This window comes from Xenopus tropicalis, chromosome 3 (genome assembly GCF_000004195.4).
Source record: "Xenopus tropicalis strain Nigerian chromosome 3, UCB_Xtro_10.0, whole genome shotgun sequence".
In the NCBI taxonomy this organism is placed as follows: Eukaryota; Metazoa; Chordata; class Amphibia; order Anura; family Pipidae; genus Xenopus; species Xenopus tropicalis.
In genome coordinates this window covers 49,757,644-49,772,065 of record NC_030679.2, presented here as the reverse complement: position 1 = coordinate 49,772,065, position 14,422 = coordinate 49,757,644, and the positions used below count along the sequence as shown (strand labels likewise).

Here is a 14,422-nt window from a genome sequence, read left to right as displayed (position 1 = left end):
CCAAAATAACCCCCTCCAACAACTATAAGTCATACCCACTGTTATAATAAAGCCATTTTGCTGAACAGTTATGCACAATATGCATAGATTTGCAAGTGGAGTGTTGGGACCCCAAAATGTAAATAGTGCATATTATTTTTTCTTGGCTGACAATTTAGCTTCTGCAAACAAAGCCCCCCTGCCTGCGTATTATGTGTCATAACACGGCACAATCCCCTATTTTCTTCTTCTTTCCTGTTCTCTGTAACCCTCTCTGATGCCCCCACCTTCTTCATCTGTGTAACACTTCTTTTCTTCTCTACTTCTCTCCTAGCAATCTCTTCTGCATGGTATTTTACAAAAATAAAGAAGTGGACTAATAGCATCCATTCAGTCCCCCCCCCCCCCCCCCAGTTCCAGCACTGCTGTTATGCCTCATCACCCCAAAAAAGTGCATATGCCATACTTATTTTCCCTGAATATAAAGAAATTTCCCTATATTATGTACAAAGCTTTTGACTTCTATAACCTTAGAAACTCACTTGAAATTTCTGACTTGTGTATCATAACCAAATGTAAACATGTATTACAGGAATCAAAAAAATTCACAATGAAAATAATCTTTTTTTTTTTTTTTTTTTTTTCAATATTGAGTTCATAAAATTTTTACTGTAATTAAATATAATATGATAAAAGGGGACATTTACAAACACAGCTACAAGTGTGGAAGAGCTAAAATGGATGCGATTGTTGTGCTTATTCATTAAAGCTACTTGTGTTCAATTATGCTCTTGCGCTTCCGTATAATTGCACAGATTGCTATTGCATTTCCACTGCCTGTTCTGCTGAACTGTTTATCTACTGACACTGTGGAACCCTAGAGCTACAGCCATTTTCAACATGGGGCAATTCCTACAGCAGTATGCCAATAGTTGCAGCAGACTGTGCTAAAAGAGTCACATACTAACATAATTTTAATACCAAGTGCTGGAAGTGACGACCAACTTTGAAAACACCAGCTGTAATGTGCACCCAAATGGAGAAGTGCACATACATTTGCAGAAATTTTTTGGGTTTTGGGCTTTGGGTGTAACTGGGCAGACTCAAGGCACAGCTGCAATCCAGCTGGAATTCTGGAAAAAAACACTGCAGTGTGGGAAATAAACAAAAGTAATAGTAATATGCCCTATGTACATTAATTGCACATTTTCAATGGTTTCAAAGGTCTTAGTAAATGTAAATGCCTAGTCCTCTCTAATCTATGTGTTTGAATATTAAAACATTGCATCAGGAATTAGATTACACCACTGATTACTTTGTCTTTCACTGTGAAAAAAATAATTTTAGGTAGAGCATTTGCGTCATTTTCCTGAAATGCTTAATGATAGAAATAATAGTTCAACTTGGCTCTTGTTCCATATTAATTAAAATTCAGTTCAGTTTGAGTTTTACCATGTGAGACATATCAAATACAATAATGGGAATAATATGACGGCAAATCCTGTTTATTGAGAGTGTGAGAGTGAGCTGGCTAGTGGTTTGTGTAAATATAAAACATTTGCTATCTAAACACAACATATGAAAAAAGGAGTTTAATGAAAGAATGATTGTGTATTTTTTTTGTAAGAAATTGCTGTAAAAAATACAGTTTGATATTAGATCAGAGCTCCCATAGTTTATCCTCTCCTGTGTCACCTGTGTAACCGTCTGAAACTCAAATTAGGTTTGTCCCTATTTCACAGGAGCTATAGGATTTGTGCAAGATGAGCTGCACACATGTAATGTAAAAACATCCATCTGGGTCCTAGTGCCATTATGGTAAAATATCTATACACACAATTCTCATAAAAAAATATTCATTTGGATTAACATACCAGTTACCAATATAATTGGTATGTTATGCAAAAGTCTGTTCCCTGAAGCAGAAGTTAAAGCAGTTATTGAATATTAACAACAGATTTTTAAATGCAAGCGTGGTAGGTGCCTTTATCAGGCTGTGGAACAAGAAGTACTTCCCAGCATGCTGCTGTAGCACCTGAAATTGCTACTACTGCACCAACTGATTTCAATGAGGTGTGCATAAAAATATTTTTGGAGTTATGTCCCCTTTAATGAAGACTTCTGCCTGCTGCTTCCTTATTGATTTGGGAAACCCCCTACTGGTCCTGGAATTTCCTAATGGTCCTTGAACATGTACCCTATGCATTTGGGTGTAAAGCTTTACCTATTAGCCCAGGGTGTAATCTATGTCCCTTTCACTTCACCCTGTAGTGTACAACACAAGTACAGGTATAGGATCTGTTCTCCAAAATGCTCTGTGTAGTAACTTCTGCTTATGTGAACATTTTGGTTAAGGGCATTCCTACTATTTTGTCATTTGTTTATTATCCTGTTCTAGTTTCTCAATTCTTGTCTATGCTGAGAGCAAGTATAGAGCCGGCGAGTCCTACCTGCCATGTTATAATAAATGTACCAGAACTTACTGTGCTGTTCTGACTGCTTCACCTGCACCAACACAGCAGAATCACTTATCCCACTGCTATACAAGTGGATAAGGGATCTTTCCGTAATTTCCTTGAGTCTGCTAAAAGCCGTTTACACACTAACTAAACCCAATAGGATTATTTTGCCACCAATATGGATTCATGGAGCTTAGTTACCATCAAGTACAAGGTACTGTTTTATTATTGCAGAGAAAAAGGAAATCATTTTAAAAATTAGAATTATTTGCTGAGAATATGAGAGGTGACTTTCCTGTAATTCAGAGCTTTCTGGATGATGGGTTTCTGGATACAGGGCCATACCTGTACTACTCCTTGTATGTCAAGTAATCCTCTGTTTTCTTGTTCAAGAACCCATGGCATCCATTAGCATGAGAGGTATAGTCCAACAACACCACTCTCTTCCCCGCACAACATTGTGAGGACCCAAGATAGAGATCTTATGGCATGAAACAATTAAATCAATATCCCCACAAAAGATAGAGATCTATTATTTACCTATTGGCTTTAAAATATTGCTTTTCCTTTAAAGTAACTGGCAGACTTTAAATCACTGGATTTAATGTTAAATAAGACAGAAATATTTTGGTGATCTAAGTAAAACAACAAAAACTTTTTAAAATAAAAAAACAAACTTTAATCAATGGCACAAGTTACAAAGGTTTCTCAAGCCAATCCCAGGAAATACCAGGAATTCCTTCAGCAAAATCGCTGAAGATCTTAAAGGGTCAATAATACCAGGAAATGAAATGAAAATACCCTTAATGCATTTACACATAATGCTGACATAGTCTAAAAATCTAGGAAAATATATTTTGTTTAGAAATGCCTGTAGATGTATTAGATAGAAGGTCATTACTATGTTTAGTCCAAGGCCTAGGGCACACGGGTATATTTCAGACTTCTTTAGCGTAAAAAGGCAATTGCTTGTCAGCTAATGAGCGTTTCTAGGCGGCAACTGGCACTGTTAAAAGATTGTCACTTATATCTACTGTATGAGAAGAGATGCCACTTTTTGGGGGCAAATCTTACACCTCATATAGGTTCAAACTGGGATTCAAAATAGGCCAAGTCAGGGGTGGGCCAAGCCGACCGGGCGCCCTAGGCAACCCTGGGCCAAGTACACAGAGGCCCAAACAGCCCCCCACCAGCCCAATAAATAGTGACTACGGCATCTTTTAGCATCTCCTTTGGCATTTGCCAGAATATACAGATTGCCAGTCTGTGCATGAGGATAAAACTCAGCTGAACACTATAGACTGGGTGGGGATGTTCTATGAGTACATAACTGCCATGTGTGTAGGCCGGCACTGATACCTGCAGCCCTGATTTCCACAGTTATCAGATGACAGGTAGCTAAACACATCTGAAAGCAAACACATGCCAAACAAACCTAGACTTTTGTTCTGAAGAAAAATTGTATCATTTTTGTTTTTTACTGGTCCCTAAATGCCAGTAAAAGCTTTTTATTATCAAACCAGCTAAGTAACAAATGTAATGGAAGTTCTACACATTTTGATTAAAGAAGTTTATTAAAATAGTAAGGATACATATGATTTAAACACTACAAAGTATCAAAAAATATGAAAATGACTGTAGACTTTAACCTTAGAGGCGAGTCAGTCTTCTATGCTGCTAGTTTATGCAATGACTTAAACAAAAGGCATTATAAAAATTGATGATATTAAAGGAGATTTATCTCTCAGGTCATTATTTGTGCTTATGTCAGATATAACTGCACTTCCCTGTGGGGTACAAATGCAAAACAGTGTAAAACAAAATGGAGGGTTAGTAAAATTGTTTTACAATTTATTACTTGTGTATGCAATAAAGAAAAAAATACAAAGTTAACAAAGCTATATAATAGTGTTAGCCGTAGAACATTTAGCACAGATATCTTACATAAAATGATTGTGCCTTTTCTCTTTCAGTAATTGATGTGACTATGACAGTGTTACATTACTGGGTAAAAATATTTAACATTATTAACATATTTATATACATGTAAGCCTATTTGTATTTTTGCATCATAAAGTGTAGGACCCCGTCAAAACTCTTTAGTTTAGACAGGTTAAAGCTTTTGTTTTGGGTCTCTGTACCAGCCCAATATCACCCCATCTCTTTAGCACACCTAGGGGCACATTTACTAATCCACGAACACTCCGAAGGCGTCCGAATGCGTTTTTTTCGTAATGATTGGTATTTTCCGATTTTTTCGTAAATTGTTGCAACTTTTTCGTAGCCATTACGATTTGTGCGAATTGTCGCGACTTTTTCGTAGCCCTCGCGCCGAGTGCGAAAGTTTCGGATTCATTTAAGCCTCAGTATCGTGACTTTCCTTGGGCCAGGTTGGAGCTGCAGAGTGCCATTGAGTCCTATGGGAGGCTTCCAAAATCATGCAAAGTCTGAAAGTTTTGCCCGCCGTTTACGAGCGCTCAATACGAAAAAGTCACAACAATTCGCGCAATTCGTAATGGTTACGAAAAAGTCGCGGCAATTTACAAGCAAATTACTAGAAGTATGGCTTGAAAGCTAGCTTTCTAAACACCTTTGCTTCACAGACAGGCTAGTCATAACCTAAATTCTGCTTAAGTTTAAAGATCATGAATTAATTTTAGGAAATATACAAATATATTTTCCCTTTATATAACATTTTCAGTTGCACATTTTAAGACATAATGCACACAACATTTATTCTTTACATTGATTGCTCCACTTCCATCAATTCTGAGGGAACAGGGTTTCATACGGTCTATTCCAGCTTTTTAAGGGCACTGCAGAGAATCCCAATTTCACCTACAGGAAACACAGGAAGTGCATCATTTAGGCCTATATAATCTTTAACATCCTTAGCAAAACTAATGAATCAACAATAAACATTGGAAAAAAAGGGGGAAAGGAAGAAAAAAATAAGTAAATAATTGGAGCATAAAATACAAATTTTCCTATTTTGCTCCATATTCAATTGAAACACAGTTAAAGTCTTCTATCTTCATTTTACACGTAGGCAAATGCAGTCCATTATGCAGGTGAATTATCTGTGCACTGGTAATCTAATTATCTACCAAACAGAGTAGCTTTCTGACAGTTTCCCATTTTGCCCTGTTTAGCTTAAGAAATACCAAAAAAACATACTAGGAAAAAAACTATGTTCATTACAAGCCCTATTCATTTAACTCATATTGAACAAGGGGGTGTGCTGAGGCATCATGTGAGTATGCTGGAATATCCAGAGCTCCGTATGTATTACTGTATGAGGCTGTCTATCAATCTACTCATCTCTTTGTAAAATAAATGCCAGACTAAGCATGTTATTGCAGACCACTCTGGAATATGACAAGGATCAAAATTCTCAAAACCAAACAACCAAATGGGAGCACCGGGATAAAGCAGGGACCTACTGTTAATGCTCTCTGCAAGATTCTTCAGTTGTTGGATGTTGTCCAGGACCTCAATGCTTTGAGTGTAGGGGTTATAGCGAACAGAGAAAGGACGAGGGATTGTAGTTGCAAATTTCCTGTTAGAAAATCATATTCAATGAAATATTATTTTTATTGCATGCTTATAACTGTTTACATTTAATATGGTGTAATATTGAAAGTGAATTAGTGCAAAAATAATACTGGAAGTATAGACATTTCACTATTTGTGTTAACCATGTAAGGGTGTTTTATATGTGGCAATTCCAAGTAATGTGAAGTGGCAGATATTGTTGGGTGCTTCATTGCTAGCAGGAAAGGGGATTTCCCATGGGGAAATAAAGCACCCTGTGTGTCAGCACCTTAATAAGAATAAATATCTAGCCTTACAATCATTCTGTTCTTTAGTTAGCAGTGTCACATATCAAATAAATACACATGCACACACACCTTTCAGCATTGCTTCGATTGCTTTAGGGCTGTGGTAGATGGGGAGATTAGTCAAATCTCCGTTGTCACGGGCGACTAATTTTTTTTGGGAAATCGCGGCGCCGCATATGCCATCCCACCGCCAATTTACATTCAAGCCGGTGGGATGGCATATCGGGGAGATTGGTCACGGACAACTAATCTCCCCATCTACCACGGCCCTTAGTCTACAACTGAATATTCATGTTAAGAGCACCTTTCACTCCTCCACTGCTAATTGTTTCCCCCCCTGCAGCTTCACATTATGGACACAGTCCCCCATTCCTGATGGCAAAAGCAGAGGTGTGACCAAGTGAGTTTTTGAAAACTTCTCATGTGTCCAACCATAGCTTCCATGTTCATGGATGTGTGTGATTTACATGCACATTGGCATAGTTGGGGGTACAGCAAAGCATCATAGCTTGTATTGTCTCCAAGGAAAGTAAAATGCCAGCCCAGCACTGATACAGTTTTTTTCGCAGGCTGGTGCAGTTTTCTTCTAACAGGAGCTTAGCGATCTATTTTAAGGGGGGGGGGCCTAACCTTTTGGCACCCCACCAGTGTAATAGACTTCATGTGCCCTTTAAAATTTCAATAACACTTATATTGTCTCAAATTTGGATCTGATTTCTATACTGAAGAACTGTCACAGTGAATAGAATGAAATGGATGAAAAGCATGACAGTTATCATGAGAATAAATAACTGGGACCCAAAAAAAGTTATTAGCATTAACATTATTATTAATGTATGTATGGCACATGGGGCCCAAAATGTTGAACTTCAATGGTGCATATATTAAAAAAATTGGTAAATTTAAGAATAGATAATAAATGAACCTTACCTTATTTTTTCCTTTGCTTCTTCAAAAGATTCAGCAATAAAATATATCGGCTGGAATTCAGTAATTGGGTACTTCTGCAGGGCTGTTTTTTCAGGCTCAAAAGGTTTGAACTCTGGTTTGTCTGTGAGACAGTACTGTGAGAACAAATATATGGCATGTTTCTTGGAAGCAAAGCCAAAGCAAGTGCTGACATGGTGAACTATTGTTTTTTTGTTCCCCTGTGGCAGCGTTCTTCTGCGTTCCACCACAGGGAAGCACATTCTTCCATATGGGGCTGTACTAACATGTGCCAAATTCAGGTGGAACGCAGTATGAGAAGACAATTTGCAGAATAAAACATACATAGAGCACTTGTGAGGGACTATTAACCTCACCAAAACATGTTGCTTTTGTGTAATTTAGTAACAGTTGCAGGTTTCTTCCAGTTATAATAATCCATATCAACTAGCAGCTTTAAAAGCACAATTGGTTCTTATGGGATTCTAGGCTTGCAGAAAATTTCGTAGCCCGATTACATTATTTTCCTACACTGAGACCTCTGCACCTGTGACCAATTTATAGTACTGGTCACTATAAATACATTTTTTTTATTTTGTATTGTTCTACAGCAGTGCACACTTGAAACTTCTTTTTGTCTATATGTATCTATACATACACACACACACACACACATATATTACTGTAGTGTAATTATACTCTGTATGTGTACCTGTTACTGTACTGTTATAAACTTATAAATCTTAATTGGACTAAACTATGTACTCTGTACAGCTGTACTGTAACTGGCTTTATCGGTAAATATAACTGTACTCTATATATACTGATATATGTATACATTACAATGCATGTTAAATACATATATGTGTTAAACCACAATGCGCTACAGTAATTTGAGAATATGTATTCATACACAAATTGTAATTTATCTGATATTCAAAACTAGTTAATTCCAAACAAGAATTCAAAGAGAAACACAAAACAGAATTCAGACCTGCAGTTCGCCGAATGATGAGAGGAGGCCAGCACCATAGGCTTTTAACTTGCCATCCTGCTTACATATCCCAAATTCTATAGTGAACCAGTACACCTAGAATTATAAAATGCAATGAAGCCTGATTAGATAACTAAATCAATAAACAAATAAATATTTTAAAAATATCCGAATAGGATATTTTGTTTGAAGCATAATCATTGTAGTAAGACCAATGCAAAGTATAGCATTAGATATTTATATAGCATGACTGTATAATATACAGTATATTAAATGTATACACCCATTTATTGTACAGAAATGAGGAATATGTTGGCGTTTTTTAAAAATGTGTACATGCTTTATAAATAAATATGAATGTAACAGTAATGCATAATGTTGGATTACAAGAGGTGGTGGAAATAATTTAAGTTTACCGTAGCAAGCATCTCAATGTACTCATCAGGAGCTCCCAGTGAAGCCAATCCAATTTCCTAAAAATACACAAATATATTAAGGATAGAATTCATATTTTGTATTTGTATTTTATAAGTAATATTCATGCAAGTGTTAAAAAAGCAAGTGTTGTTAAAAATGTCCCTTAAGTTCCCGTGCTAGCCTTATGATTTTCTATAAAACAGACTAACTGTAGAAGCAAAAGGAGGCTTTTGATACTTTTAGGGGAATTATATATGTTGCTACTTTGGGTGCATTAAGCTCTGTGTATTTTAGTGGCCTGAAAATGTCAATCACATTCAGTTATGATGGTGAAAAAACAAGGTTGCACTGATTTACAGATTTGGGAATCTGAGCCTTCTATAGCAGGATTCAGATATGGTCAAATTTGACTGCCTGGTTAAATAGGAACCCTAAAATCAGGTGACATTAGACCGCTAGATAGCGGTACGTGTTGTTTTTCTGTGATTTACAAAATTTGTAAATACAAATTAGGGTTCAGATTCCACTTGAGATTCCACTGAATCTTTTATGAAGAATTTGCGTTTTGGCCAAATTTAAATAAATAGATTTACTGCAACCCCATGAAAAAAGCAAGCAAACAAAAAATGGTGGTTACTTGCGAAAACTGAGCAAAACCCGGGTCAGCAAACAGAGGTGCGTGTCCAAGCAGCTCATGGCAAACATCACTGTGAATAGAAGCAAAGATAAGTGTAAATGAGCAGATTATATAAGATACTTGTTTTTGCATTTGATTTTGTCAGTTACTTACGGTTCAGGGGTATACATTGGTTTTGACCAGTGTCGAATATACTGGGTAGAGTGGAAAACACGGAAAGCCAATCCAGCCAAGAAATCTCGCGAAGACAGTAAGCCAGCAACAGGGCGTAAGCGGAATCCAGTACATTCTATAAACAAACATATGAGTAAGTAATTGATACTGTAAAAAAAAAAAAAGGAAAAAAAAAACAAATTTAGGGCACAAAGTGTAGTTTTAAAAATGTTTATCGACCACAATTCATTTATGAATGTTTTTTTTTTGCTATTTATTATTTATTAACTATTTGGTGCTGGTGGTTGGGTGTTTGAGGATATATTGTTTTGTACACAACCATGGAGTTGCTATATTGGATGCAGTTAATTGCACTTCCATATTGCTGCACTCAACACCACTGCCTGCCTCCTGTTTAAAATTAAGTCATTTTGATGGCAAGATCTGAAAGTGTTGCCAAATTTCAGTGCAACTGTGTTTGATTTGCATCAAAGTGTATGCTCAGCGATGGCGATTTTTTGAAGCATTGGCCACATTTGTGTCAGAAATTACCACAATGGCTACGATGACCCTTGGCTTATGGGAGAATGGGAAAAAAAATGCATTGTGAATAAAGAACAAGAAACAGGTCCTTTGGGTTCAAAGTTGCACTTTGTACACTGCTGTAACTTAACCCCTATCATTTTGCAGCTCTTCTACTTCCTGCAATTATCTGTACTGTCCATTAGAAAAGTATTTATAGAATAAACACATTAATACATAAAGCAAACCTTAAGAAAAGTTAAAAAAAAAAACAAAGCCAAAAAAAAGTGTAGTATAATATGTAGCAACTATGGCCACACACCAAACGCTCCTATAGAGCTAATGTAATACTTACTTTGCAGGAAATTGGAGACATCTTCAAGCTGTGGTATATTGTTCTCATTGTATCCACAGTACTCTTCCAGCAGTGGAAACACATGATTATGTTCATAGCAAGCATGAGTGGGATACAGAGTCTTCAGTTCTCGGAACACTGTGCCCCATGTTTTCTTTTCTTGGTCTGTGTAGGTCACATGTGGGATTGGCTGGCCACTGAAATTGTAGATAAATTAGTCCATAAAAAATGCACATTTTTTCACTGTAACATACAGCTTTACCCGGGGGCAGCAAGAATAACAGCTATTCTCACTAAAAGATGGAACATCTCAAGGCAAAACTATTCCCCTACTGTCAAAAGCTTACAATTGTACAGAAACATGTGCGTGGCTGTGTGTGTACCTTCTGCATATACTATTTACAGAGGGAATAGAATAATTTACATTAAAACACATACTGAGCAAACAAAATAATAAAAGACTCACTGTTTATAGTTATAAGCAATATCAGCAAACTCTTTACGGAGGGCACGATAAACTGGATCAGTGAAGCCCTGGGTTGGAAAATAAATAAATGTTACCTTATAAAATGATCTTTTCATTTCTGTCAAAGCATTCCATAAGAAAAAAGTTACCCTGTTTTGAGGTATCAATGCTCTCCAGGTCTCTCTAAAAAATGTTCATACAAAACATCCCATATTTATAGCACTGTTTCATATAAACATACTTTTCTAGTGCCAGTGGATTTTACCAAATATCATTTTACACATTGTCAGGCCCATTGGCTTGTATGAGACATGCAGGGTCCCACACAAACCCAGGGCATACGTGCTGGGTTACATCAGCCAATATATGGACAGAAATTTACTGCCACACTTTCCCTGCTACATTTAGAACTTGCTTTTATTCTGTCAGCTGATCAGTAAGAGAGCACCCAGAACATTGCAAAATGGACTAACATGGGAAAAGATGTAAAAGAGCAATACTAACTGATAAACCTATTTATTAAGATTCGTTGACAGGACTCTTAATTGGGAAATGAATTACCTCTTGAAAAAGTTTTTGTTCAGAACATAAAGTTCTCCTGTAAGACTGCTAAATCTGAAATAGCTTGGAGACCTTAGAAGCCAATGACAAATGTGTAATACACGAGCCAATAGGAGTGCACAAGGAAAATATATATTATAAGAGGACAATAGACCTGACAGATAAAAAAGGTTTTTTTAAAAATCGTTTTTGAAGAAAAAGGGGATGTAAAAATATTGATAAACCTGGATTTAATTGTGGAATTTATTTCTGCATCCCTTTTATAGGCCTTTTGAAAATATTTCTCTGAAGATCATGAATCAGGAGATACAATGCCTAATGCATATTAGATTAGGCCACAGCACTCCAGGAGCCAATTATCTATAATTGCCCCAAGCTCAATTAAAGTAATAGCACCATTTTTGTGGTCCTGATTTATCCCGGTGCATTAGTCATAAATGAACTGCATGTTGGGGGGTTTTGTTTCCTCGGCAATGACAATATTGTATAAAACACACCTGAGCAACTCATCAGATCTCTGCAATAACAAATTAAATGAGGGCACTTGGATTTCAAAAGAATATTTTGCATAGATGGCAGATTAGAGAAGTTCACAACAAAGTAGAGCTCTGCTGTTTATATAAAACAGAATTGGGTGTCCACAGTGGACCAGAAAACAAGACACAGCCAGCTGTTTATTTTTTCCTGAATTCTGTAGGATGGTGTGGTGTGGATGTCATGACTGATGTGGGGTAACCTTGTTAGGCCAACTGCCCAGATTCCTGATCCTGGACATAGACTAGTTTATTAAGGTTTTTCCTACTTACACCTGTGACTGCCCAGCTTACTGATGTATCTATATGATAATTTAGTAGCAGGCAAAAAGGCCAGAATCACAGGCTGAGTCCTGATCTAAAAAGAAGTCAGATTTCCCCATTGAATACAGTAACCGGTTGAATACATTTTTATAATGGGACTTAGCATTTCACAGACATTTTTAAGTTCAGAGAACTAAAAATGTGTTTTACATGTGGCAATCCAAATTTTAGTCAAAGGAAAGGCTTTTTCAGGACATTTGTTGTCCACAGTAGCACAGATTTCCCATGGGTGACACATTTCTTTATATGCCATTTTCCTTAGAGTAACTATAAAAAAAAGTGTATATTTTCATAGATTGTATAATATGGGGCACATTTAAATGTTTTTAATATCTGACACAAAGGAAAATGTGCAAAAATAAAATTAATACTCATAAAGCTCTTTTGCATTCATTATGAATGGAAAAAAATAATTTAAAAAATTTGTTACAAAGAGCTTACCTGCATATTTATACCATACATCTAATATTTAGGCTAATGTTTTATATCACTCAGCAGATAATTGCAACTCAAATTTAGGAATTTGCCCGTATCTAGTGACCCAAAGCAATCAATCAGATGCCTGTTTTTAAACAGTTGACTAGTAAATACTACCTGTTAATTGGTTGCTATAGGTCACCAGACAATAAGCATTTGAGTCAAAAGTGACTCAAATGATCTCTGGTTGTAAAATAGTGTGGTTATGCAGAACTTTTGCACCACTGGGCACAGGAGATCCATAAAAGACATTGTGCTTACAGGATGATCAGCATCAAGTTCTGCTCCATAGCTCAGAATCTGATTGGCAAATTTATCAAGATCTTGGATGGTGCGTGGGAACCAAGGAACTGCAAGAAGGAAAAAAAAGTAATGTTAAATTGTGCTGGTAGCCTTTGATGACACAGAATCGCAATATCAGATAGAGATTAGTGGTGTAACTATAATATAGCAAAACCTGCAGAAGGGTCTGATGGGATAAGGGAGCCCAGTATGGAACTGTGTCTTCTTCCACTAAGCTTGTGCTTCTCCATTAGCATGAGCATAGAGTGACCATAGGTCTCTATGACCCCCTGAAATTTGCTTTCCTAGAGTCCAGGCAAGTCATCTAACACTACTGATAGAGATAAAAAAAAGCTTTAACCCACTGACAGCTGTGAACTATAGTTCCCAGGGTCCCTAACTGTTGAGATCCATCATTTTTAGTGGTGTAGGATGTTTGAAAAATTGTTGAACAAATATTAAAAGAAACACTTGGAGGCAGATTTATCAAAGCTTAAGTAGAATCCAGAGATTCAATAGCAGTTCAATATTTTCCCTATTTATTAAAGGTCAAGGAACGCTAGTGATGATAATTGCTTATATCCCCACTGTCCTGGCATAGTGGTGCTGCCATCTCCCCCTACCAGACATCCCCAGCCCCAACCTCAAAAAAAATGCATGGGTCAAGTCTAAAGAGCTGCAGGGGATGCCAGGCAAGGAATGGGAAACGGCAGCATCCCACCATGGTGAAAACTAGCCAGGGCCAGTGTGCTTTTCACCGAAAAAGAATATGTAGCCCAGAGTAAGAGATACGCAATTAGAGTCACTGAGGGTCAAGAGTCAACCAAGCCACCCCAAGCCCCCTACTGTTGAAGGCACTCCCCTGGATTGGGGCCACAAGGAGAAAGTTACAGGTACATGTGCACCCAAGGGGGAAAGGGGGTGTCGTCTGGTAGCTTGGAGGAGCTTGAAACTGGGACGGCAGCCCCGGTGAGCCCTGGACACCTTAGTCTGACACTGCTGGGGGTTGTCTTACAAATTGGCACCCCCAATTACTTGAGCTTGCTTTGTCATTTTACACCTTTCTAACAGAGTTTTAGGGGCAGATTTGTCAAAATGTGAGTTTGAAACTTAAAGTGATACTGACACCAAAAAACAACTTTTTAAAATATGAATCTATATAAAAAGTTACCTATAGGTCATGTTGACCATTCTTTGCTGATAAGGCTGCTTCTGTAAGTAATTGTTACTTGAAGTTCCTAAACCTGACTATTTTGCCAACCTGACTGTCCCTTCCCAACTTGTCAGTTATAACTTCTAATTCTAACGGCCTACTGCTGCACAAATATGGCAGCCCCCTCATAGAGGAACATGGGGGATCAGATAGGGAATGTCACAGCATCGGACAAATACGAATGATCACAAATTATGACAAAATTATAAATAGCATGATAGATGTAAAAAAGGTTTAATTTCTGGTGTCAGTATCTCTTTAATACATAAAAACTCACCCAT

At 37.1% G+C, this 14,422-nt stretch overlaps 1 protein-coding gene across 1 annotated transcript in view; it reads right to left on the bottom strand.

Moving 5' to 3' along the window:
* Positions 1-3,993: 3,993 nt before the first annotated feature.
* Positions 3,994-14,422, bottom strand: part of pah (phenylalanine hydroxylase) — a 29,083-nt gene continuing 18,654 nt past the window's right edge. The window contains 10 exon segments of the mRNA NM_001032313.1: positions 3,994-5,276; positions 5,882-5,997; positions 7,211-7,344; positions 8,202-8,297; positions 8,618-8,674; positions 9,256-9,325; positions 9,409-9,544; positions 10,286-10,482; positions 10,752-10,819; positions 12,908-12,996. Of these exon segments, the coding sequence (NP_001027484.1) occupies positions 5,233-5,276; positions 5,882-5,997; positions 7,211-7,344; positions 8,202-8,297; positions 8,618-8,674; positions 9,256-9,325; positions 9,409-9,544; positions 10,286-10,482; positions 10,752-10,819; positions 12,908-12,996 (1,007 nt within the window). The 3' untranslated portion in view covers positions 3,994-5,232.